The sequence below is a fragment of the Phaseolus vulgaris genome, chromosome 7, assembly GCF_000499845.2.
Source record: "Phaseolus vulgaris cultivar G19833 chromosome 7, P. vulgaris v2.0, whole genome shotgun sequence".
Taxonomy (NCBI): Eukaryota; Viridiplantae; Streptophyta; class Magnoliopsida; order Fabales; family Fabaceae; genus Phaseolus; species Phaseolus vulgaris.
Genome location: NC_023753.2, coordinates 36,974,954 through 37,002,454, shown reverse-complemented (window position 1 = coordinate 37,002,454; position 27,501 = coordinate 36,974,954). Strand labels below are relative to the sequence as shown.

Here is a 27,501-nt window from a genome sequence, read left to right as displayed (position 1 = left end):
GTAAAAAAGTTCATAATTATTTTATTGAAATGAAAATTTTAGTGCATTTCTTGATTTCTAAAACCATAAAAGACAGTTAGTAATATATTAGTTATTCTCTCCCAACAAAATATTAGTTATTCGATGATATACACAAATTAAGAAATGTCCAAATTTGTATAAATTTAGATTAAAATACCATCAAACATATACTATTTTATAAGTTATTGTACATTTTCGACTACCAATAATACTAAATAGGTTGAATTACTCATTTACTCCTTATAGTTATATAAATTTTACCTTTTGGTCACTATAATTAAAAGTGATTCATTTTAATTTCTTTTAATTTTTACAATATCATTTTTAACCTCTTTTAGTTCTTACCATCTAAAACTATAAAAAATTAAAATAGTATACTTTAGGACAAAAAATAATGATTTTTAAGTGCAAAGAAGGCAAAATTTGTTTAATTATATGGTTCGAATGAGTAATTTTATCTATTTAATAAAAGCAAAGTCTGGTTGCAGTCATAATAATATGAATTTATCCTCTTAATCATATTTGACTGCCCTAAAATACACTTTCTCTCTAACTCCGGTAGGAACCAAACTTGAAAAATTGTTTAGTTGTAAAAATTAGTGTCAAATACACAAACCAAATTCACCATATCATACAGTAACTGTATACTCAAACTATTGCCATAGAGAATACTATTATATGATGAGAAAATTAAATACTGCTTTTGCTTGACACCGCACAATGAAAAGAATAAAAAAAACACAAACAACGTATTACAAAAACATGGTTATTCAAACATACTTAGGATATAAGATATGATTAGTGTGCTTAACAATCAACCCAAGTGGTTGTCTTCTGGCACTCAACAGGTTTGATGCTTTTAGCACCAATATTAATCTCAATCAGATGCAGATGATGATTCTTTGGGTTTGGAATTTTTTTTCTCTATTTTCTTTCCCTTCTTCCCATGCCTTTCTTCCTTGTGGTGGTGGCTTTGGTGAGGCTCAGTGGAGAAATCTGAGATGTCCAGGTGCACACCAGGATCATTGGCATGATAACTTCCACCAAGCATGAGAGAATTGTTGATGGCTTGGAAGTTGCTGTTAACATAGGTGCTCAGTGCCTCTGGCTCATCACCATGAGAATGGGTGCCTGATTTATCATCCAACTCACTTCTCATAGTGGCACCATTGTTGTTACCTGCAAGGGTGACCATGCTCAAACCATGTTCATCGTCCTTCCCCAAACGGTGGGTTGAGCCTGATTTGTGAAAATCAGTGGCCCTGTGAGTGATGGCAGAGACCATCTCCCAAATGTCTTTATTCAATTGCCTGTGTTTCTCTCCCTCAGATGGAGAAGGACTTGGCTGCACAGGTGAAGGCATTCTTTTTAAGGTGAATGAAAGAAATTGTTCACTGAAGTGTAGTATATTTGGGTCTGATTTGTGTTCAATATGAACGTGGGTGTGCTTATATAAGGGACCTGAGGGACTCCATTGTGGGGACTGAAGTAAATAGAATGACTTGAATAGCAATAAAAGGATATTTATCTAATCAGCAGAAAAAGGATGAAGGATTACTTGACATTGGGTTAGCCTATTATGCTTCCACTTTGTGCCTTTATTGCCGCCAATGAACATTGTGAGGAGAAATAACAGCATTTTCAGCTTGATTTAGAAGCCAAATTGGAGAAGTCAGGAAAAAGTCACAAAGAACTAGGCTTTAGCATCCAACTTGATTTTTTCTTTTTATATTCTCCTTCGGAATTTCGGAAGTAAATATGGGTCACAACTTCCCGTATCCTAAAAACTTAAGTCACTATCTTAGATAATTTTATTTTGTGCATGAAGAAATGCCCGTAAATATGACTCTGGACTCGAAACAAAGCATTTAAAAACCCAATGGAGAATAATAACCACCCTGCCTTTGTAGTCTGAACCAAAATAATATATTAAATTAAAAACCAACCTGATTGACAATAACTTAGTAAACACCAGACCTGATTATGTATGACCGTAATTTTTCCACTTTCTTGTAAAACAGACGGTTTTACACAAATAACATAGCTGATGAGAAAATGCATTCATAAAACGTTGCTATATTATTTTCCGTTGTGAAAAATTACTGGAAATTCAAAATAAATATATTGATTTTTTCCAAAAGTTACTGAAACAGGGATTTATTTGGTTTCATCAGCCTAGTGATGACTTCTGATCCTCCTTTTCTCCTCTCCGAGATACAAACAGGGCTGAAAATTAGCATATATGCAAAAACAAAAATAGAAAATGGAGCAGTTACATTGTACAAGGTAGAGTCACATGGAAAACAATTGGGGAATTAGGACCCCACCTTAATGACACAGCATAAATGAATCAGGCAAAAAGAAGAACGACCTCATTTCTGGGGGAAGCCATGTCCGTTAAGGTAAATTTGCAGAGTCATTAGTAAGGCTTGCTGTAAAGGCCAAGCAAGGGTTTTTCCCTCTCCTGCACTCTTTTCCTTGCAGCTTCTCTTGCCTTGAGAGCTGCTTTTTCTTCTTCAGAGATAATCTTTGATTTTTCATTAGGTCTTTTTCTCTTGCCGACTGCAAGAGATGAAGGAGCAGCTTTCCCATTTCTTTTAGGATTCAAAGAAGTTGTAACTACTGGCCCAGATGAAGATCCATTTTGAAACTTATTTGACTTGTTTTCATCTGATTTCGACTGTGATGTTAACAAGGACTTCTTCGAAGTTGGTCCATCATGCCTGGCCTTAGATTTAAAGTGAGGAGAGACATACGCTTCTTCCTTTGTCACCCACTTGCCTGTTGAAATATTTTCAAGGAAGGAAATATGCCATCAAATATCAACTTGATAATTTACATGTATGGTAAGGTAAGACAAGAATTCTAGTGTCATACCAATGGCATCAGAGTAGTAAAATCCCGACTTTGGGTCATTGCAAAATCCATTTGTTTTATGATAATAATAGCCTGAACTGCTGTCAAACTCCCATTCTACACAACCATTCAACCACGAAGTAATAATCAGTTTTGAGATGCAAAATCGATACAGCAACAATGCAATACACTACACTGACACGTCTGTTGAGAGTATATAGAGTTGGATTTGTATCATGAAGCTACATGTATACTTTTTGGCATCATGGTCCTCTGCAGCTTAAAAGGAGAAGGCAGAGTCCTGACCTTAAATTTACTTGTTTTATGTAAAAAATTTAAAGCTAAATGTTTAAAAACAAATTTGCCCATCAATTGTTACTACGGGAGATGCAGTTGAAAATATAACAGCAGCTGATCCATTCTCATATCTTTTTCCACGCTGAACAGGAACAAAACTTTATATTTATGCTGTCAATACAAAACCTACCAGCACCATTAATAGCTTCAGAAAAAAAAAAAATCAAAATTCTTTTAAGGAGAAAAAAATTGAGTAATAAATAGACTTATTCTGCTCTTTCAGTGAACCTAGTACGATAAACCATAACATATTGATTTCAACATTTTCTTGTCTTATTACATACCAAAACGAGAAAAAAAAGGACCCAGACGGGGAGGAGACTAATCATAAGTCTTAGATTTTTATATTCAAGTTCTTTTCTGAGGAAAAGAAAATTCCACTTTATTAATAGAAGAAAAAAATTAACTAGAACACATTTTAGAGATGTTTTATACCATAGATTAAAGTTCTCTGCGGGGAATTAAAATTTGGCAGAAAAGTAATTAGACTATGTAACCCAAAATATACACCAAGTTACCAATCCTTAAAGGGTTTGGGCTTATTATAATAATATATAATGAACTCCAATCCCTAAATCTACCACGTGAAATCAATATCAGATAGGACAACTACCAATGCTCAATACTCTTACATTTCCTCTTACAAAGAAAAGTCGGTTATAACTACAGCTTGCTGAGCAATTACTTACAAAGTAGGGTTTGCTTGACATATTCGCTTATACAAGCCAACTACCACCACTTTATGCAAAAAAGAAAAAATTGGTAATTATTACTGATCATCTTAGTAGAGAAGTGTCACAATAACTTCTTTGTAATGCTTTGAAAAACCGGAAAATATAAGTAATTTCAATAAATGGAGCTCTCCTAATTTCAATAAATGGAGCTCTTCTTTTTTTCTATGTAAAGGACAACAATTTATTCCCCCGTAGTGTATGATCTAAACAAAGATTGAATGTCAAAACAATGTACACGAATAAGCAAATTAATAACTAATCAGAACTCTATCAATAGAAATAAACAGATTTTATACTTACAACCTTGGGCATCCAATTCAAGTGATTCTCTGGCTTCCTCAAATTTTGCTTTATCCTTTTGATAGCTACGCTGTGCTTTCTGCATTAGAATACAAAGAAACAGATATAACAATTTATATATTTCATCTTTGAGTATAAATGTGTAACAGAACATACAATGCTCTTGAAACTCAAATATAAAAAATTTGAAAAAAAGTTAAGCATAGATGTGAAATTCTTGCAACTTCCATTTCCAGATAATTCTCAATCTTCAGATACAGTAAATGTTTCACTTGAAAAAATATTTTGGGAATCCAAGACCCCTCTATGATAAGTATTTTGTTTGGATTTAAGTCAAGAGAAATGTTAACACTTATTGACACCCTTTTCGATACATGTTGGCCTTTAACAGTGTTTTACTAGCTAGCATTCCTCTAAAACCAATAATTATGCATTATGTAATTGGGAAACTTCCACTCATTTATTCTAGCATTGTAAGAAAAAACAGTCATTGCCATCAGGGAGAAATTTAAAAAAAAAATGAGAACCACTTATGTTTTCTGACTTTGCAGCAGTCTATTTCAATAACTTCAACAGGCTTGCTTTTGTGGCTTGAACAAACAGGTGAGATCACTATGGACGAATGAACTGTTCACGATTATGTGATTTGTTTATGAATTTTAACTTCCTTTTACACTAGCAGATGGCTCTATTCATGGAAACCCAAAATATGCAACATTTCATTAGGGTTCAAATCAACAGCCGATCACTGTTGTCTGTCATCTACAAAAACTTTTACCTTTTGCTTGAATACTACATTGGATTTTAAACATTGGTTTTCATATTAGCAATCATTTTCCAACCTTGTGAATGAAATTCAAAGAAGCTTCACAAGTTTATGTAAACTCCCTTGTTTGATAACCTTGCTGATCCTTATGCATGCCTGATTTACTATGCTAATCAAATCGGTTACTTGTATACCTCAGTAATTGCACCAGAAAGTCCCGTCCAAGCATTATAAAAGAGGTATCACAAAAACTTTTCAAAGCATGATGAGTGCAGCATCAATATCACTAATGTAAATATAAAATAAGAGTAAAACCCTTACCGCTTCGATTTGTTCAATGGCACGAGCTGTTTCTTTCTGTTCTTTCTCCTTAGCAATATTCTCTTTTCGCATAGCAGCCAGCCTCTTGGCAACATTATCTTTGTGGCGTTGACCAAGCTCATGATTCCTAATGCTCGAAGGGTTGTTTGATATATAAATTTTGCAAAAGTCGCACCATTTGTTGCCCTGGCTGACCCAGTACTGAAAACCATAAAATAAAAAGGAGTAAAGAAAAGCCCTCAACTTCTTAGTGCATCCAAACAATTAACAACTCCAACTCTCACACATCAGAAACCAACCACTACATCTCAATAACCCACCCCCAAATCCTTCTCTCATGATAGTAAAATTCACACACAGCCAACAGTTCTTCTGAAATATACATACTACATGTTTGCCATATGTTACTAAGAAAAAAATCATTCTTATTTTTTACAAAAAACTACCTCATGAAACTACAAATAAGCAAGTATTTCTCCAAAATAAACCGACCTAAACATGGACTTAATAGTCTCCTACAGTCCTACCTTCAGATTCCCAATATATTATTAAAAAATCCAAATATTTTTACATTAAATTGGTTTTCAACTATAAGAAGCATAAATTCATAATATACAGGATTTTTGGGAAGTAATCTCGATTATGTAAGGGGCAGAAGGTTCAATAAAAAGTAGTAGGATATAATTTGCGTGCAGGAAAATAAATTATAAAAGGGTGAAAGAGTGCATAAGAACGATTATGAAAAGTGTATAATGAAAAATTGCGGTGATTAACGCGTTTACCTCAGTCATGGCAGCAAATCAGGGTTCCGAATCGACGCGGCAAGAACAAAACAATAATTGAAAGCTGAGAAGAAGAGAGGTTTGTGAGTTATGGTGTGAAGTGCATCCCAATCTCTTCAAATTTCAAAAACCTCCACAAAGTAAAGCAGAGACTTCCCAAACAAAAAAAACGTCAGAGACTTGATGAAAGTGAAACAGAGAGAGGGAAATCGAGAGAGAACATGTTTTTTTCCGAGTAAGCATAAACCCACCAAATATCAACTAAAAGCCCAATAGTTGGCCCATAAAGCAGTGTACCCAATGATACTGGGCCTCTTTTGGGCTATTCATCCTGCACTCCCTAAGTGGCAGTTTCTTACTGCACGCCTATATTTTTCTTCCTGCACCCCAACAATTTTGTAAATTCCAAAACTGACTTTCACCTGTTATTTGAATTCGGGATCTGGGAGTGTGCTACGGATTCATCAATCTGGAAGTGAATCATGTTACATTCTGGATGAGGGAGTGTTTTGGAAGCAAAGTTTGCATAAATTGTTGATTTCAGGATTACTGAATTCAGAAGCCTAATTTCTATTACGGATTGATGGATCTGGAATGATTTTTTTTAATTATGGATTTCTAAATTCGGAATGCATATTTTGAATTACGGATTGGTTGATCCGGAGTGGTTTTTCCAATTATGGATGTTTTGCATTTTTTTATTTTGGATTAACACTGTCATTCATGTACTACCGGAAGCACCAATCTGAGAGAGTACCAGATGCGCCAATCCAAAATTTCACCAGAAGCACCAATCCAAAAATTTACCAGATTTCATAATCCAGAATAAAAAAATAAATGTACAGTTTTATATAAGGACAATTTTATCTTTGCACAATCTTGTGGGGTGCAGGAAGAAAAATGTAGAAATACAGGAAAAACTCCTTCAATGTAAACCCGTGAATTTTAAAGATATTTATTTTCAGTTCTGGTGTAATCCGAATACAATTAAACATAAATATGTTTATATTCTGAAATATATGATCTGAAAAATAAAATAATCCGAATACAATTAAACATAAATATATTTATATTCTGAAATATATGATCTGAAAAATAAAATTAGTATTTTAAACAAATTTATATTTTAGATTATATAATCCAAAATAAAAAGTAATGTATTATGTAAAATTACATTTCAAAAATTATGGATTGACCATGCCTCTTACATCAGCCTCCTCCCGCACCTTTATTAATTTATTATTAATTTAAAAATGTTTTTAAACTTTTATTATTTATGTAATTATAATTTTTTAATATTAAAAAATATTTATTCTTTTAATATTAAACCTTTGACATTATTTATTTTTTTCTCTAATTTTTATTTTGTATAAAAAAATTATTTAATTAATATTAAAACAATAGAGGAGAAAGTATAAATATATACTGATACTCATTATTCAATGAAAATAACAATAAAACACAAATTTCAACACGTACTATATTGTTATTATTTAAAACAAACTTTACAGAAAGTAATCTTATATGACTACCACTACACACTAAATCTAATTATTTCTATTAATTAATCAAAGATTTGAACCTTATACTTTATTATCATATGTGGAAAATGGCCAGGTTTCATGAGAAAATGAGAAAATAATTTTAAAATGGAAGAATGGATAAATATTTTATAAGTAAAAATAAATGAGTAATGTCAAAAATTAATAATAAATTGATTAGTCTATCTTGAATGCTTTTGGTTAGCATTGTTTTCGATCATGCAATTATTTTTTATAGAAATGGTCCTTTATATTTTACATTTTTATTCATTTTGTTCTATAATCTTTTAAAAAAAATCAATTTAATCATTCCTCTTTAAAAATAATTCAAAATATCTTTTGTTAATTTAAATTTAATTTTTTTATTGCACTTATTTCCTATTATTCTCTTCTTTCTTAAACTCTTGCCAAATCATAATTCTATAGAACACCAAATGCTTGTTAAACATGGATACCAAATACTATGAAATGTTGATCAAGGTTGAGGTGATGATACATAAACACCTTTTAAAGTTGAGCAATTCACCTTTTAAAACTGAATTTTTATTTATTAAACGTGACCATTTTTATTTGCATCAATTCCATAAAGTTGTTAATAATTTTATTTTTTTTTTAACTAATTTTGAAAAAAATAATTAGTCATTAAATATTATTTTATAAATTAAAAATTAGTAATATTTAAAGTAATTTATATTATTGATAAAATTTTATAACTCGTTTTTAGATTTATATTTATTTAATAAATTAATATTAAATTAAATTAGTGACTCATTTTATCATTTTGAATGACTAATAAATTAATTTTTAAAATTTTCTTTTCTGAATATTGCTCAATAAACTTTAAACTATCCATTAACAATATTTTTTTATTACAAATATTGTGAATGCAAATTTCAACACATATTCTTATTATCAAATGAAATCCGTGTAAGATTACTAAATTCTCTAAATCATACATCATATTAAAACACAAATCACAATGCAAACTATCCTCCAACACAAATCATAAATTACAGTAAACCTCATAAAAATCCTAATGTATAAGCTATTTTATTTATTTATATATATATATATATATATATATATATATATATATATATATATATATATATATCCAATAACACAACCTTCTGGCCTACTGCATGAAGTAACATACTGAAGCATGAACATCAGGGACCTGCAGAGTACAATGTAGCAGTCAATATATAACAGAGTTAATTATTTTTCAAGCAACTTAATTGAAGATTACTCAATTATTACTATATAATACGGATAAAATTTTAAATAATCTCGTCAACATGTCATTATAATTAACGGTATTCACTTCAATTTCTAACATTTTATAATGCTATTAAATAATATTATTTTTTAACACTTCCAAAAGAAATAAATTTGTAACATACCATTCATTGTACCGTCATTGTGATATCTTAGATGAAGTTCATCTTTTGCAGGGCAAAGTCATAAGTGCGGTGCAAAAATCTGAAATAAGCATGTCTGCATCTCCTGTTGAAGAAAATGGTGGCCAAAACTCCCCAGAATCCTACTGCAAACCCAATTCCCAAGCCCATGAAGAACCAAGAATGTACATCAGATTCATCACCTTCTTCTTCCTCCCATCGATTTGTACTGTGGGATTTTTCATTTTGTGGGCATATCTTTGAAAGTGGAGGTCCACAGAGGCCAGAATTGCCTATAAAGCTGAGGTTTGAAGAACCAAGTTGGGTCCCTGATGGGATTTTCCCCATGAAATTGTTGAAAGACAAATTTAAGACCTCAAGATAATGCAAGTAAGACATGGTCTGAGGAATTTCTCCTGAGAAAAGATTTCTTGAGAGATCAAAGGACTCCAAGGGTTCCAAGTTGCCAATCTCTTCTGGTATTGTGCCACTGAACATGTTATGAGACAAGTTTAAGGATTGTATTCCAGTGAGCATATACATCTCTAAAGGGACACCACCAGACAATTTGTTATTGGAGAGATCAATGACATTCATCAAATTATAATATTCTAACTCATTTCCTTTTATAAGCATGGTAATACCACAAGTCATTTGTATACTGAAAATTGGTAAATTAATGAAATAACCAACTTGACGAGTTGAAGCATCACTAGAAAGCATGGCAGTGATGTTATGCAAGCAATTGGGTATTGCTCCTGACAATCCATTACTCGCAAAATCCATCACCATTAAAGAATGAAGTTGACATAGTTCTGTGGGAATTTTTCCACTGAATTGATTGGATCTCAATTTAAGACCTTTCACACTTTGTGGCAACCAGTTTGGTATATCTCCAGAAAAATTATTGTAATCGATATCAAGTATCGAAAGATTTTTGCAATTCTTAAGTGAGACAGGTATCTCACCAAACAAGTTATTGCTTTCTAGGTATAAAAATCGAAGGTTGGACAAAGAACTCATTGAGTGAGGAATCTTTCCTGTTAAGTTGTTGTATCCTAAATCAACATGAACCAAGGATTTCCAATCATTCCAACAATTTGTGAGGTCTCCAGATAAATTATTATAACCCAGGTCGAAGTCAATCAAATTGCTTTTATTGCTCATTTTGTTGCACAAGAGAATAGAAATTGGCCCAGACAAAGAGTTATTATACAAACATAAAACCACCACTTCCGAAGATAAACGAGGCATGCCGCCTCTTAAATTATTGGAAACTAACCAAACGATTTTCGAGCTTAACAACACATTTGATATGTCCCCATTGATAGTGTTGTTTACTAGATAGAAATAATCAAGTTGTTTAGAAAAGTTCCAAAACTTTTCAAGAGGTTCAAATGAAGCCGTTGAATCTACAATGCTTAGATGTGTTAGAGAACTCTGTGTGAATAACCATTCAGGAAGCTTGTCTCTCACATTGCCAAACTGAACCTCTTGAAGTTGATAAGGAGGAATCCATTCAGGATCAAAATCAAAGACCAGGGTAGGTGAATTAAGGGATAAATGCTTCAAATTTGAAACGGAAAGTAAATTTCTTTCGGACACAATTCCAGTCAAGAAATTTTCTGCTACTAGAAGGCTTTCCAAGTTCAACAGTTGACTGAGACTTTTTGGAAGATTTCCATTCAACTGATTTGAGGTGAGGTCCAATTGAATCAAGGATGATAAATTTCCCAAACATGAAGGGATTGGACCAGAAAAATAGTTATAAGAAAGATAAAGTATTTATAATTGTTCAAGTTGTCCTAACCAATTTGGAAGGGGTCCTTTGAGATAATTACCATAAAAAACCAAGGACTTAATATTTCTATGATTTGGAAATGCTTCAGGTAGTTCACCATGTATCTGATTGTTAAAAAGGTAAATATGGGAGATGTGACAACTCAGATTGAATAACCAACTAGGCAACTCAGATACAAAATCGTTCTCAGCAAGATTTAGAAGTTGAAGTGACGTAAAATTAGCATACTGAAGAAATGGATACATCATTTCAAGTTGACAACCTCTCAAATTCAACTCTAACAGTGAAGGGAGCAAAGTGACTGATTGAAGCCAATCAATATCCTTGTGAATATGAACACCACCAAGATTAAGATATTGCAATGAAGAAAGATTTGAAATCCAATGGAGATTATGGACAACAATATCATAGTTATGAGATAAATGAAGATAAGGGAGGTTGCTGGACTTTCCACGGCTATCCATTGCATTGAATTGGAGAAACTTGAAGTCATTGTTGCCCAAATCCAAGTAGGTCAAATATTCAAGTTCCAGCAAACTCAAATTTAATTCACCTGTTGATAAAATAAATTATTGTACACATTGTACATAGAAAAATTATAGTATAATTTAAATTAACAATAAATAATGTATATTTAAATATATAAACTATAAATTTTAGATTTATAAGGAATAATTTGAATCATGATATAAAACTATTTTTTATCGTGAAAGTTCTTTAACAAGAAAGTATAACATTGAATTTAAAAGTAAAGATTAAAAAGAAGTTAGAGTGACCTGTTAAACATTGTGACTTGTCGTCCATCTCTTCCAAAGCAGTAACTTGAGATGGAATAGTGTAACAAGGAAGACTGAGCTCTGAAACCCTACCTGTGATGTTATGACAGATGATTCCTCTCCATTGACAACAATCTGAATTTGGAAACCATGAAGAGAGCACCTCTGAAGGATCTGTGACTCGTTGTTTGAACTTAAGGAGAATGTTCGTGTCCTTCTCATTGCAATGAACCGTCAAACTATATGTAACTGAGTTGAACATGATCAAGCATAATGAACAAAGAAAAAATAATCTGATAATGGAGACAAAGGAGTTCATCATAATGCAATATGTGTTGTTGAGAATATGAGTATCATGTTAGCCACCTACAACTCTTTATATTCTGAAACTTAATGCTACTTTATTTTAGTATTAAAAAGTGTGAACTAAACTCATATAAAAGATTTCACGTTATTTTTCATTTAAATTTTTTAAATAATAAATTTATTTTTCTCTTTATATATTTTAAAATATACATTTTCTCTTTATATATTAATTGTTTATCTCATGACATCTTAATTTAATATAAGATTCTAAACTTTAGCCCTTAATTTTTTACCAGTATGTTTCATCTCATGAGCTTAAAATTTATTTAATTGTAGTGTAGTAAATCAAGATTTGAAGTTATTAATTTTGAATATGTATAAATATGTAAAATTTTAATGATTAAAACATCTAAATTTAATATATAATAAGTATATTTAGCATAATCTTACTATTTTTATCAGAAGTCAATGGACCCACTCAAAGGTTATGACCTGTTTGTTTTGTAGACGCAGAAAAGGAAACCTCATACTCATACACCTACCAAACCGTGTTCGAATGCTGTTAAATCAGAAAAGAAAACGAAACCTCATATTCATTTAGACTTTCTTTTACATGTTCCATGCAAAGTGTTCTATAATTAATTATGAGAAGAATTATAATATATAAGTTACTATTTTATTTATAATTAAATATTTTTTAGGTTAATAATTAAAATAAATATATTAAAATGTTACAAAATATATTTTTCAATATATTTTTTGTTTTTAACATATAATTTTTTATTTAATTTAAAATTTAATTTGTATTTTTTAAAATTAATTTTTTCTTAAAAAAACTATTTTACAAAGTTATATATTAAATATAATATAAATAATTATATTACATCAACCAAATCATTCACACAATTTTACAAAAGTTTTCTTTCTTCTTTACTCTTTTTTTCTAACAACCTCACTTTTCAACTATTTTTATTATTTAAATATATTTAATATAAAACAAAATGTTAATTATGATATATTTTTAAAATATTTAATATATATATAGAAAGATTTTATTTTATGTAAAAAAATAAATATAAATAAAATTATTAACTATATAAATTTTTTAAATATTTTTTTATAAAGAAATTTATTTCATGCAAAGAAAATACAATTAAATATATTTATAGTCTGTGAATATTTATGTTAGCATGAATAAATATTCAAATCTTTTATTAACGTAAAAGTCTGTTTATTACTGACAAATTCGTTAACGTAATTTACAAAAACTTCTTTCATAATTTTTCAAAATATAAAAAAATAACTATTCTACAATTTCAATAAAAAAATACTACAAAAAAAAATTATGAAATAGAAATCAAATTTAAAGACAAAAAATAATTAGTTGTTATAATAACTAAATTAGAGACTATTTTAAGAATTAAGAAAACTTTTCTACTATTGTTAAATAGTTTCTACTATTGTTAAATAGTTTCTAAGGTATCTAATTAGTTATCAAAGTTTTTCTAGTTAATTAGATATCAATTTAGAAACTAACAACTAATTATTTTTTGTCTCTAAAATTAATTTTTATTTCATAAATTTCTTGGAGTGAAATATAATTTAAGTTTAAATAGTAAAAATATTTTTATTTTGTGTTTTAAAATTAAACAAAAACAATTATACTTATTTATTTCTTTCACCTTATAAAATCAGTTACTACTACTTTCATTTACCAAGTCAACTTCATGCAAGTCTTAGAAAGTTGAGTGCTTGGGAATATAATAGAAAAGTAATATGAAAGGTTTGAACATGAAGTTCTCTTTAATAATTTACTCATAAATTTATTATCATTAATAATAATTGATTATATTTTAATCAATACTTATATTCTTTTAAAAATTGTTTTCTTTTAAATAATATCTCTTTGACTAATCAATTAAGTAGTACTTTTAAGATTTTTTTATTGTTAATCAATTAAACTTTGAGATAATAGATTATTTTTTCAGTTAGTTAAAATTTTAACTACAGCTTGCGATGATAATTGAGTAGATCTTAACATAATTGATTATTCTTTATAAATATTTGATTAAAATGGACTTAAAACTATTAGGATTGTAATAATTATGAATTGAATTTGAATATTTAGATATTTTTCATATCCTTAAAAGTAACTATATTATGTGTCGGATTTTCGTTCGTCACAGTTTTGACGAAAAAATCTAACAAATGGAAATTAGCATAGCCAAATTTTTTTTTAATCAATATACAAACAAAATATTTTATCATATTATGATTTTTATTATATTTATTATTACTAATATTAGCCACATGAAAATATTCTTTCTTATTTATGTAACTTAAATATAATTTAATAAAACTTATGTTAAAACTTTCAAAAATTTAATTTATTTTATTTTAAATTTATATGACAAATAAATAAATTTAATATATAAAAGAAATGTATATAATTTATAAAAAAAAATCTTTAATTTATATAAAACAATTAAATTCAATTTATACAACAAAAATAATTCATTTCATTTATGCAACAAAAAGTTATTTTAATTTATACAACAAAAACTTAATTTCATTTATAGAACAAAACATATATTTAATTTATACAACAAAAAATAAATACATAATATTTTTAAAATTTAAATATGTATTTTTTTTACCCAATTATTATTTTTCTACATCTTTCAATTCTTTATAAACTTTATAAGATAATTTAATTTTTTTAAATAATTTTAAATTAAACACTTAATTTATATATATGCAATGACATATAATTTTATAGGTAAGATATGAAATGTTTTAGGATGAGCGTTTAATAATCATAACAATTATTTATTTCTTTGAGATTTTGTTGCATGGATGTGAAACATTATGATCTTTATATTTTCTTGTTCTATAAAATTGAAGTATCTTCTATTTTATTCACACAAAATTTAATAATAATTTTTTTTACCAAAAATCTAATTTTCTCCCTTTGTATTGAAATAATATTTCATTTTTATAAACACTACAAGAAAAAATGGTTTTAACGAGGGTTTATTTTTATATTACCAAAGGTTAAAATTTTCACAACCCAAGCACCCAAAGGATTAACCACTAGATCAGGGAAGTTCTTTAGTCATATTATCATTTTTATTTTACTTATTATTATTAACATAATTTATACATATTAATATTATATTAACATTATTATTATAATTAATATTATATTCATATTATTCATATTATTAATATTTATTAATATTATTCATATTATTAATATTTATTAATATTATTCATATTATTAATATTTATTAATATTTATTAATATTATTAATATTTATTAATATTTATTAATATTATTAATATTTATTAATATTATTAATATTTATTAATATTATTAATATTTATTAATATTATTCATATTATTAATATTTATTAATATTATTCATATTATTAATATTTATTAATATTATTCATATTATTAATATTTATTAATATTATTCATATTATTAATATTTATTAATATTATTCATATTATTAATATTATTACTATTATTATTATTAATATTATTATTAATATTATTATAAATATTATTATTAATATTATTATAAATATTATTATTAATATTATTATAAATATTATTATTAATATTATTATAAATATTATTATTAATATTATTATAAATATTATTATAAATATTATTATTAATATTATTATAAATATTATTATTAATATTATTATAAATATTATTATAAATATTATTATTAATATTATTATAAATATTATTATTAATATTATTATAAATATTATTATTAATATATTATTATTATTATTATTATTATTATAAATGTTATTACTAATATTATTATAAATGTTATTATAAATATTATTATAAATATTATTATTAATATTATTATAAATATTATTATAAATATTATTATTAATATTATTATAAATATTATTATAAATATTATTATTAATATTATTATAAATATTTTTATTAATATTATTATAAATATTTTTATTAATATTATTATAAAATATTTTTATTAATATTATTATAAATATTATTATTAATATTATTATAATGAATAGTTTCCAGTGTCTGATTCATCAAAATTTGATACTGCAAATGTAACCAAAAAATAAATTATGATGATGTATGTATGTGATAAGTTAATGTCACTTCACACACAACTTATTTTTACTTATTGAAATTCATAAAAACAATCTTTAAGAATTGAATAATAATTTCAATTAATGAAGTGTCTTCTAACTTCAATTAATGAATCAACCTCTAATACCTAAGTTCAAAGCATAGTTAAATATGTATACCAGTTTAGGCTAAACTCACTAAAAAATTTAATTATATCTATTTATTAAAAATTGAGAAAATATAAAATATTTTATTGATGTTTTACAATAAACTTTTGATACTTAAAAAACTCTATTATTTTGATGAGATTTTAGAATAAATATTTAGAATTTAACGAAGGTTTTAAAATAAACCTTTGGAAATTAACGAAGGTTAAAAAAATCTTTGTTATTTTATGAAGGTTTTAAAATAAACCTTTGTAAATTAACAAAGGTTAAAAAAACCTTCATTATTTTGTGGAGGTTTTAAAATAAACCTTTGAAAATTGAAAGTTAAAAAAACCTTCGTTATTTTGCGGAGGTTTTAAAATAAACCTTTGAAAATTAATAAAGGTTAAAAAAATCTCTGCTATTTTACTGAGGTTTTAGAATAAACCTTTGAAATTTAGCTAAGGTTAAAAAACCTCCATTATTTTATTGAGATTTTAGAAAAAACTTCCATTACTTAAATCAATTCCTAAGATTATATTAACCTTCACTAAATAATCTCTATTAAACCTTTTTTTCTTATAGTGAAAACAATATATAATGAAATATATAATGACACGAAAGTAAATAATAATTTGACTGTAGTGCATGAATAAAGTTAAGACATAATAAAAATGCATATACATCTTTGTAATTTTTTTTAATTAGATTTTTAATGCTAAAAAAACGATTTCCGTTGATATAAATTTGCATTTTAAGTGGATTTTATCCTTTTGTAAAACTGTGATTGGCCAACAAAGCTAGTGCAACGAAACACAAAATAGTTGCATTTTTTTCAATTAAATAAATAATTACTAGACATATTCAAGTGTCAAATTTAATACAACAAAAATTAAAATTCTGGCAGTTCACATGTTTAAACCTAAATATCCACTAACTGGATATATCAAAATTTTAACATTAACATGTTAATATGTTAATATCAATATCAAAATTTTAGCATTAACATGTTAATATCTAAACATATTATGTTTTTCAATAATCTGGGTGTAACCTATTTTAATTAGAAATTCATAAATTTAAAGTTTAGTTTACCAACTTAAATTAATAATTGACTACATAATTCGGTTGTAATTTATTTATAAAATTGAAAACTGTATACATAATTTTTTATAAAATTAAAAACTGTATGTTTGTAATTTATCATTATATAATAATAATAAAAAAAATCTTACAATGATTTTGAATTTGAAAACATATTAAATAAAAGTGTTCTGAAACTCATGCATGAATTTGCCTTAAGTAATTTTTCATTTTATGAATACTTATGAGATATATAAATTTAATCAAATCATATGGTAAATAAAAACTTGTTCAAACCCTTAAAACACCCGTTTAAAGCATCAAATTATGATAAGAGTTGTACTATCTTATTATATATTTTACACGAATTAGACAATAAGATAAGATATAAATTATATGATAAAGTTAATATTTTGTTGAAATCACATATGGCATAATAAGGAACTTTTAAATTTCAAATTATGAAAATGACAAAAAATATAATTATAACATAAATGCACAATTTTATTTTATTTTTTTTATAAAAAAATTTCATATTAGGCATCACTATGCTACTTGACATCTCATCTAGGCTGACACCTCAAGTAACAACAATCATTTGTCATCACATGAAAAAAAATATTAAAAAAAGAAAAAAAATACAAAAATATGAGGAGACTATACCAAAATCCATATGTTAACAAAAACGATACATAGGTAGACTATACTTATTAATAAAGAATTCTAAAGACAGACTAGATGGAAGCCTATTATACCAATGAAATGATTCTATATGAATAAATCCTAAATTAGCCAACTTATCAGCACACGCATTCCCTTCACGAAAAATATGAGTAACCCTAAACCTGATTTTTCCACGTTAATTAAGACAAGTATTTCATTGATTACGAGGCATCCAAGGAACATTTGTCCTAACAGTAAACGCAGCACAAACCAAGGCAGAGTCACATTCCAGCCAGACATTAGTAAGACCCAACTTTTGAGTTTCCTCCAAAGCATATATAACTCCATAAACTTCAGCAATCAAAGCAGTCTGAATGTCAAGAAACGCAGAGAAAGCTCCAATAAACTCTCTCATACTCCCACGGAAAATACTTCCACAAGCGGCAAGACCTGGATAACCTCTAGCAGCCCCATCAGTGTTAATTTTAACCCAGCCTGGTGAAGGAAACTCTCATCTAACAGGAAGAGGACGTACAACTTTACCAGTACGAGTGTTAATACCAAAAAACTTGAGCATATTGAAATCGAACATATCATTCTTCATTGAAGCTTTAGACGAATTACCCACTAGACAAGTTAAATATTTAATAACCAAAATAGCCCTAGAAACCTCAATCTTATCCTGAAAACGAGCATAATTCCTCAAACGCCATATCATCCAAATATAAAAAGTTATCACAGTTAGCTTAACCAATTTAACCAACAGACTACCATCACTCTTAATAAAAGAAAGAAGATCATCCTTATTAGAGAAATCATAAGTAGGAAAAATGTGTCGAACCCAACTCCAAATACGCAAAACATTAGCACACATTCAAAAAATAAATGTTGAATAGATTTCTCGTGTTTTTCACAAAGGGTACACATAGAACAAATATGCAGTCCTTTATTTTGAATATGTTGATCTGTAAGAAACCGCCCATGAAAATTTTTCCAAAGGACAAGAGTCTTGGAAAGCGGAATATATGAAAACCAAATAAATTTACCCCAACCACAGGAAACCTCTAGACCCAAGAAAAAAGTCCTAGCTGATTTAAGAGTGAGACGACCAGACTCATGTAGAATCCAATTATAAATATTTCGAAGCCAGGTTCCTTCAGCAACAAAAGAAAATTTAACCTTTACACCAAGCAAATTCTTTAGTTTTATTATGATTTTTATTATACTTATTATTATTAATAATATTAACAATATTAACAATACTAACAATATTAACAATACTAACAATATTAACAATACTACAATACTAACAATATTAACAATATTAACAATACTAACAATATTAACAATATTAACAATATTAACAATATTAACAATACTAACAATATTAACATATGAATCACATTTAATTTATCTATAATCTACTTGAATCTAAACATAATTTATTATATTATCTATTAGTATGAATCACATTTAATATATGTCATACTCATAGTCATCATATTACCTATTACATTAAAATCAACTATCATATTAATTATTATTTTACGATCATATTGACTTAATTAAGTTCATTATAGGTAGTTGGTTTTACTTGTGTGTTATAGTAAAGAATATTGTCAACAAACAATGTTATCTTTTAACATAGAATGATGACTTTTACATTAACTATTAATTAAATCTCTAATACAGATTACTAGTTAGCGTATCATTATAGTTTAAACTATATTAATTATTCCATAAATCTATGTAAAAAGTTGTTACTAAATAACCTTTTCTACTAATATATAAATCACAATGACAAAGTGATTAAATAATTTATAATTTAAAATATTTTAAAAATTATACATTATATCAATTTTAATCTATGTAAGTAAATATTTGAAAATAATTTTTTTTTTATCGACAAAGAATAAAAAAAATTAAAGGAAACATTTTAAGGATATTTCAATCCTTATACAAAAATCTCAAATCAGAAAAGAAGTGTAAGATACAAGCACCTATATAGCCATCTAACAAAAACTTCACAACTGCCTATAATAACTTATATTTGAAAATAAGATATCAAATAATTTTATGTTAATATATATAATATGAAAGTAAATTTAAATTTAACCATGAGTTTTAAAAAATTAATGATTAAATAAAAAAATATATTAATCAATATATATGTATTTATAGTATTAAAGTTATATTAATATTATATAATTTCTTCCTTTTTCTCTCTATCTATCTATATCCGGATAAAAGTAATATTACTCAAGTCAAATATTGATAATATGAATATAATATTGATAATATGAATATAATATTAATAATATGAATATTGTAACACCCCATAATTTACATATAACTATTACAATACCGGTTCTACATAATTCTATACAAGCTTACAGTTTTTCAAAATATTCCTAATACATGATTAGGATTTATAGAAATACAAATATTTACATATCCACAGCTCAAAATAAAACTCTGTAACCTCTAAGGTTCTCCTGCACCTGTATGGTCATCTGCTCGTGTACATAGTACAGTCATCGCAATTCAAACACAGCAAGAAAAGCAAGGGTAAGCGACTAAAAATAGAATTTTATAATATACACACTTAAATCCAAAGAGAAAACCAAATTACATGATCAATTTATCAAATTATTCAATTTTCTTCAAATCTCAACAATAAACAATCACATAGATCTCACATGGATCTACACATCCAGAATATTCAACAAACAACGTCTTCCGGAAGACCCGTATTAAGTAAGTCCTACCAGAGACTAACACCTGATCCAAAGATTACCAGCGAATCCAACAGAAAGGATCATGGTAAGTTCAATACAACCCAAGCCGTGCATCTCATATGTCACGGTGTGCATGAACTCCCCCATCAGCTTCTCACCACCTGATATCTTAGTCTATGTGACTTAGATCATCAGTGAAGCTCGGAGATCTCTGTTACCACATAGGCATCAATACTTAATACACAACAAACATCAGTTCATACATTATCTCAAATGTATGAATTCAATTCCATACCATTTCGTCATACAATATAATTCAAAAAGTGATCCAAAATATTCAAAAGTTTATTTGACATAAAAAAATAACACTTTAATACTAAATCATCAAAACCCAATATTTCCACAAATTTAAATAATATATAAACAAACAACCCAATATAAATAAACACACAACACCCCTACAAGAGAAATTGAATATTGGGACCACGTCCCTTCCGCATTCAGATCTTCTATCCTAGGGTGCTATTAAAAATTAAATTTAGCTTCCCTTACCTCAATTGCTTGCTTTCCAAGCAACTTTTAGAATTTTATTCCCCACCGTTTGGATAAGCTTCAAGATTTACAGGCCTAATGCAAATTATCCAAACAGAACAAAAATTCAGTATATAATAGAATAAGTTGAGAGGATTAAACTTCTCAACTGACCCCACCAAGATTGATGACTAAATCCTAAGGAAAAACAGAGAACAGGATATTTAGAGTAAAAATGAACTTACTCTGTTTGAAAATCTGATCGGGTAGAAATGTTCCTTAACTCCTCTGCTACAGCGTGGTATGATCAGATTCTAAAATAGATGAAGATTGGGAGAGAAATTAAGAGAGAGGGAGAGAAGAGAATTGGAGAGAGAGAGAAAAAGAAGAAAATGAAAGGCACTGGTGGTGGGGGGCAAAGTGTTTTTTTTTTAAAAAACACGCTGTTACAAATATTAATACTAATATTAATAATAATATTAATACTAATATTAATAATAATATTAATAATAATATTAATTATAATATTAATAAATATTAATAATATAAATATAATATTAATAATATGAATATAATTTATTTTATTATTATTAATAATAATAATTATATTAATATGTATAAATTATATTAATATGTATAAGTATAATAAAATGTTTTTGATAATATGATCAAAGAACTTGTATAGTCTAGTTGTCAATGTTTTCCCTGGTCACTGGAAAGACTTTGATTTGAATCCTGGCTTATTGTTAAATAATAATAGAAGTATATAAAATTATCTTTAATTTAGTTATTATAACAACTAATTTTTTTTTGTCTTTAAAATTGATTTCTATTTCATGATTTTCTTGTAGTATATATATATATATATATTGAATTATATTTTATAAATCAATTTGACTATTATGTGATTAAGTTTTGAATGGGTCATCTCCATTGACTTCTAGTCAATTTTTCATTGAAAAAGAATACCTGGTTCCTGTTCTCATCACCAAACACCATTAATTGTTGAAAAAAGAGGGCACACATCAATTCTCAACATAACTCCGATTATGCTATATATATAGTTATTATGTATTAAATTTATCCATTTAATCTTTAAATTAAACATTTTCTCAATTTACCTTCCTTTGTTGCTAATTCTTTTGATGAACCTGTTAGTCTGTTCTTAGAGGAAATATTCGTTGAGTTTAAGAGTAGAAATTAATTGAATTATAAAATTTTTTTTTTTTAAAAGGATGAATAAATTTTTGTCAAAAGTTGTAAAACTATAAGTTTTACCAAGATTTGAGATGCATATTTAAGAATGAAAATATGTTTGTGATTGAATAAAACTTTGAAATTTTTATTGTGAACTATAGGAAGTGAATTTAAGTTAATTTTATACAAAATAATTTATAAAATAATATTTGCATTTATGAATAATCCGAATAAGATAAACAAATTTTCGTATATACTTCAAAATGATTATAATAAAAATAAACATTTAATTTAATTTAATTTTATAAATTTATAAGATGTTTACATTAATTTATAAATTATCTAAATAAAAATTAATTTTTTTTAAAAAAATAATTAGTTGGTATAATTAGTTCCAGCTAAATAAAAATAATGCAAAAGAGTATATATTACTTTTTTGGGCTACAATTCATTTTTCTTTTAATCAAATTTTCGTTCACAAATAATACATATATAGCCTTCTTGTTTTGGCATGGATCATCACAACAACATTAATTATTTTATTTGAAAAGAGGGCACACGTCAATTCTAAACCTAACTCCGATTATGTTATAATTATTATATATTAAAGAGTTAAATATATTTTTATTTATGAAATTTAATATGTAATTAGATTTTATTTTCCAAATTTTACAATAAAATTATTAAATAATACTTAATTCAGAGAAAAAAATAATTAGTTAAAAATAGAGTAATATAATAAATGACATGTGGTATCTATAGGAAAATACAGTTTTGTAGGTTGTGTTAAAGGTATTAAAGGAGGTAATAAAATGATGGAATTGGAAATATAGAAGTAAATGGAAAATGTTAGAATGATGAGTATTCTTGAAATACTCTCTATTATATTAATTTTTTCGTGATGATAAAAAAAATATATTGAGTAAGTTATATATTATTTTATAAATTAAAAAATTATTGATATTTAAAATAGTTTCTAAATTGATATCTAATATTAGTTATAAATATTTTAATTACTAACTATTTTATATTCTATATTAGTCTTTATGACTAATTTATTAAGAAACTAATTTATTAAGAAATGAATTCTTAATTTATATTAAAAAATAAACTTTAAATTTAATTCAATTTTATAAGTTTATAAGATACAATTACTTTTATATTATAAAATATTCTTATACAGTTGTGAGATTTATTAGATGAAAGACTGTTTAAAATAAAAACAATAGAAGAGAGTTTATATTAATCTATGATTTTTTATCAATTCCACGAATTAAAATTTGATTAAAACAAGAGAATACAAATATTTTCTCTTGTTTAATTTGTCAACTAATTCCACTAATTTCTCAACTCGGGACTCATTCTGCCATAGTCTTTAATGTGACATTGAGGTGGTCTCCGAAAGTCATAAAGTAACAGTACAATCATTGGTCCAGTGGAATCAATTTTCAGAATATAAACAGTTGTAGGTGGCTAACAGGTTAACCACATCCTCAAGAACACATCTTGCATTATCATGAACTCCTTTCTCTCCATTTTCAGATTATTTTTTCTTTCTTCACTATGTCTCATCATGTTCAACTCAGTTACATGTAGTTTGACGGTTCACTGCAATGAGAAGGACACCAACATCCTCCTTAAGTTCAAACAACGACTCACAGATCCTTCAGAGCTGCTTTCTTCATGGTTTCCAAATTCAGATTGTTGTGAATGGAGAGGAGTCACTTGTGATAACATCACAGGTAGGGTTTCAGAGCTCAGTCTTCCTTGTGACACTATTCCCTCTCAAATTACTGCTTTGGGAGAGATAGACGACAAGTCACACTGTTTATCAGGTCACTCTAACTTCTTTTTAATCTTTACTTTTAAATTCAATTTTATACTTTCTTGTCACAGAATTTTGACGATAAAAAATAGTTTTATATCATGATTCAAATTATTCCTTATAAATCTAAAATTTGTAGTTTATATATTTAAATATGCATTATTTATTGTTAATTTAAATTATACTATAATTTTTCTATGTACAGTGTGTATAATAATTTATTTTATCAACAGGTGAATTAAATTTGAGTTTGCTGAAACTTGAATATTTGAACTACTTGGATTTGAGCAACAATGACTTCAAGTTTCTCCAATTCAATTCAATGGGTAGTGGTGGAAACTCCACCAACCTCCATTATCTTGATTTATCTCTTAACTATGATATTGTTGTCCATAATCTCCATTGGATTTCAAATCTTTCATCATTGCAATATCTTAATCTTGGTGGTGTTCATATTCACAAGGAAATTGATTGGCTTCAATCAGTCACTTTGCTCCCTTCACTATTAGAGTTGCATTTGAGAGATTGTCAACTTGAAACCATGTATCCATTTCTTCAATATGCTAATTTTACATCACTTCAAGTTCTAAATCTTGCTCATAACGATCTTGTATCTGAGTTGCCTAGTTGGTTATTCAATCTGAGTTGTCACATCTCCCATATTAACCTTTTTAACAATCAGATACACGGTGAACTACCTCAAGCATTTCCAAATCTTAGAAGTATTAAGTCCTTGGTGTTTTCTAAAAATTATCTCAAAGGACCCCTTCCAAATTGGTTAGGACAACTTGAACAACTTCAAAGACTTTATCTTTCTTATAACTATTTTTCTGGTCCAATCCCTTCATGTTTGGGAAATTTATCATCCTTGATTGAACTGGTGCTCAACTCAAATCAGTTGAATGGAAATCTTTCAAAAGATCTCGGTCAATTGTTGAACTTGGAGAGCCTTCTATTAGCAGAAAATTCCTTGACTGGAACTGTGTCCGAAAGAAATTTACTTTCCTTTTCAAATTTGAAGGTTTTATCACTTAATTCACCTACCCTGGTCTTTGATTTTGATCCTGAATGGACCCCTCCTTATCAACTTCAAGCGGTTGAGTTTGGCAATGTGAGAGACAAGCTTCCTGAATGGTTATTCACACAGAGTTCTCTAAAAGATCTGGTCATTGTAGACTCAACTGCTTCATTTGAACCTCTTGAAAAGTTTTGGAACTTTTCTAAACAACTTGATAATTTCTATCTAGTAAACAACACAATCAATGGGGACATATCCAATGTGTTGTTAAGCCCAAAAATCGTTTGGTTAGTTTCCAATAATTTAAGAGGTGGCATGCCTCGTTTATCCGCAGAAGTGATTGTTTTATGTTTGTATAATAACTCTTTGTCTGGGCCAATTTCGCCTCTATTGTGCAACAAAATGAGCAACAAAAGTAATTTGATCCACTTTGATATGGGTTATAATCATTTATCTGGAGACCTCACAGATTGTTGGAATGATTGGAAATCCTTGGTTCATGTTGATTTAGGATACAACAACTTAACAGGAAAGATTCCTCACTCAATGAGTTCTTTGTCCAACCTTCGATTTTTATACCTAGAAAGCAATAACTTGTTTGGTGAGGTACCTGTCTCACTTAAGAATTGCCAAAATCTTTGGATACTTGATATCGGTCACAATAATTTTTCTGGAGATATACCAAACTGGTTGCCACAAAGTTTGAAAGGTCTTAAATTGAGATCCAATCAGTTCAGTGGAAAAATTCCCACACAACTATGTCAACTTCATTCTCTAATGGTGATGGATTTTGCGAGTAATGGATTGTCAGGAGCAATACCCAATTGCTTGCATAACATCACAGCCATGCTTTCTAGCGATGCTTCAACTCGTAAAGTTGGTTTTGTCATTAATTTACCAAGTTTGAAGACTGAAATTAGTTGTACTATTACCATGCTTATAAAGGGAAATGAGTTAGAATATTTTAATTTGATGAATGTCATCGATCTCTCCAATAACAACTTGTCTGGTAGTGTTCCTTTAGAGATGTATATGCTCACTGGAATACAATCCTTGAACTTGTCTCATAACATGTTGAGTGGCACAATACCAAAAGAGATTGACAACTTGGAACCCTTGGAGTCCTTTGATCTCTCAAGAAATCTTTTCTCAGGAGAAATTCCTCAGACCATGTCTTCCTTGCATTATCTTGAGGTCTTAAATTTGTCTTTCAACAATTTCATGGGAAAAATCCCATCAGGGACACAACTTGGTTCTTCAAACCTCAGCTATATAGGCAATTCTGGCCTCTGTGGACCTCCACTTTCAAAGATATGCCCACAAGATGAAAAATCCCACAATACAAATCCACGGGAAGAAGAAGAAGAAGGTAATGAATATGAAGTACATTCTTGGTTCTACATGGGCTTGGGAATTGGATTTGCAGTAGGATTCTGGGGAGTTTTGGGCACCATTTTCTTCAACAGGAGATGCAGACATGCTTATTTTAGATTTTTGCACCGCACTTATGACTTTGCCATGCGAAAGATGAACTTCATGTAAGATATGGCAATTATGGTATTGTTACAAATCTATTTCTTTTAGAAGTGTTAAAATATAATATTATTTAATAGCATTGTAAATGTTAAAAATTCAAAGTGAATTTATAGCATTAATTATAATGACATGTTTACGATTATTTAAATTTTTATCCGTATTCAAATTGCACATTAGATAGTAATGTCTGAGTAATCTTCGATTAAGGTTGCTTAAATAACTCGTTATATTTACTGCCAGAGGTGTACTCTGCATCTGCATGTCCCTGATTTCCGTGCTTCAAGACGTTACTTCATGCAGAAGTTTCTTTGCAGTAGTTGTGTTATTGGAGATATATAAATATAAAAATATATTTAGCTCTTTAATATATAATAACTATAGCATAAGCGGAGTTAGGTTTAGAATTGATGTGTACCCTTTTTTTCAAAAAAGAAATTAATGTTGTTGTGATCATCCATACCATAACAAGAAGGCTGGTATTCTTTGTCAATGAAAATTTGACTACAAGTCAATGGAGATGACTCATTCAAGACTTCATCATACAATAGTAATATATATATATAAAGAAATAATAAGTAAATATAAATAATTTTATAGGTGATCCAATCCTTGTAAAAAAAAATATATATAAAACTTTACACCGCAACCTAAACCAATCTTTCAATAA

General features: G+C 27.5%; 3 protein-coding genes, 1 long non-coding RNA gene and 1 pseudogene across 4 annotated transcripts; 1 reads left to right on the top strand and 4 right to left on the bottom strand.

The window, feature by feature from the left end:
• Positions 1–596: 596 nt before the first annotated feature.
• LOC137830514 (uncharacterized) lies at positions 597–1,972 on the bottom strand. Its single transcript, XM_068637915.1, has 2 exons — positions 1,580–1,972; positions 597–1,366 (listed from the first exon to the last, which is right to left on the bottom strand). Exons 1-2 carry the CDS (start codon positions 1,658–1,660, stop codon positions 899–901), a joined length of 549 nt encoding a protein of 182 aa, XP_068494016.1. The 5' UTR covers positions 1,661–1,972; the 3' UTR covers positions 597–898.
• A 148-nt stretch (positions 1,973–2,120) lies between these two features.
• Positions 2,121–6,396, bottom strand: LOC137830513 (zinc finger protein ZOP1). The gene is made up of 5 exons (XM_068637914.1): positions 6,138–6,396; positions 5,356–5,556; positions 4,272–4,347; positions 2,899–2,994; positions 2,121–2,802 (listed from the first exon to the last, which is right to left on the bottom strand). The coding sequence occupies exons 1-5, from the start codon at positions 6,144–6,146 to the stop codon at positions 2,441–2,443; spliced, it is 744 nt and encodes a 247-aa protein (XP_068494015.1). The 5' UTR covers positions 6,147–6,396; the 3' UTR covers positions 2,121–2,440.
• A 2,712-nt stretch (positions 6,397–9,108) lies between these two features.
• On the bottom strand, positions 9,109–11,974 carry LOC137829459 (receptor-like protein EIX2; annotated as a pseudogene).
• Positions 11,975–20,304: 8,330 nt separating this feature from the next.
• LOC137828597 (uncharacterized) lies at positions 20,305–21,645 on the bottom strand. The gene is made up of 3 exons (XR_011083916.1): positions 21,504–21,645; positions 21,280–21,354; positions 20,305–20,502 (listed from the first exon to the last, which is right to left on the bottom strand). It is a non-coding gene; the product is annotated as an uncharacterized lncRNA (long non-coding RNA).
• A 2,170-nt stretch (positions 21,646–23,815) lies between these two features.
• Positions 23,816–26,982, top strand: LOC137830500 (receptor-like protein EIX2). The gene is made up of 2 exons (XM_068637897.1): positions 23,816–24,290; positions 24,514–26,982. Exons 1-2 carry the CDS (start codon positions 23,972–23,974, stop codon positions 26,838–26,840), a joined length of 2,646 nt encoding a protein of 881 aa, XP_068493998.1. The 5' UTR covers positions 23,816–23,971; the 3' UTR covers positions 26,841–26,982.
• Positions 26,983–27,501: the final 519 nt, after the last annotated feature.

Excerpts from the sequence above, each read along its gene's own strand:
- LOC137830500 (XM_068637897.1), top strand. The coding sequence starts at position 23,972 with ATGAACTCCTTTCTCTCCATTTTCAGATTATTTTTTCTTTCTTCACTA. Across the intron at positions 24,291-24,513 it reads CAAGTCACACTGTTTATCAG|GTGAATTAAATTTGAGTTTG; the intron begins GTCACTCTAACT and ends TTTTATCAACAG.
- LOC137830513 (XM_068637914.1), bottom strand. Across the intron at positions 2,995-4,271 it reads ACTTGAATTGGATGCCCAAG|AATGGGAGTTTGACAGCAGT; the intron begins GTTGTAAGTATA and ends ATGGTTGTGTAG. Across the intron at positions 2,803-2,898 it reads TTACTACTCTGATGCCATTG|GCAAGTGGGTGACAAAGGAA; the intron begins GTATGACACTAG and ends ATATTTCAACAG.
- LOC137830514 (XM_068637915.1), bottom strand. The coding sequence starts at position 1,660 with ATGCTGTTATTTCTCCTCACAATGTTCATTGGCGGCAATAAAGGCACA. Across the intron at positions 1,367-1,579 it reads ATAGGCTAACCCAATGTCAA|CCAAGTCCTTCTCCATCTGA; the intron begins GTAATCCTTCAT and ends TCACCTGTGCAG.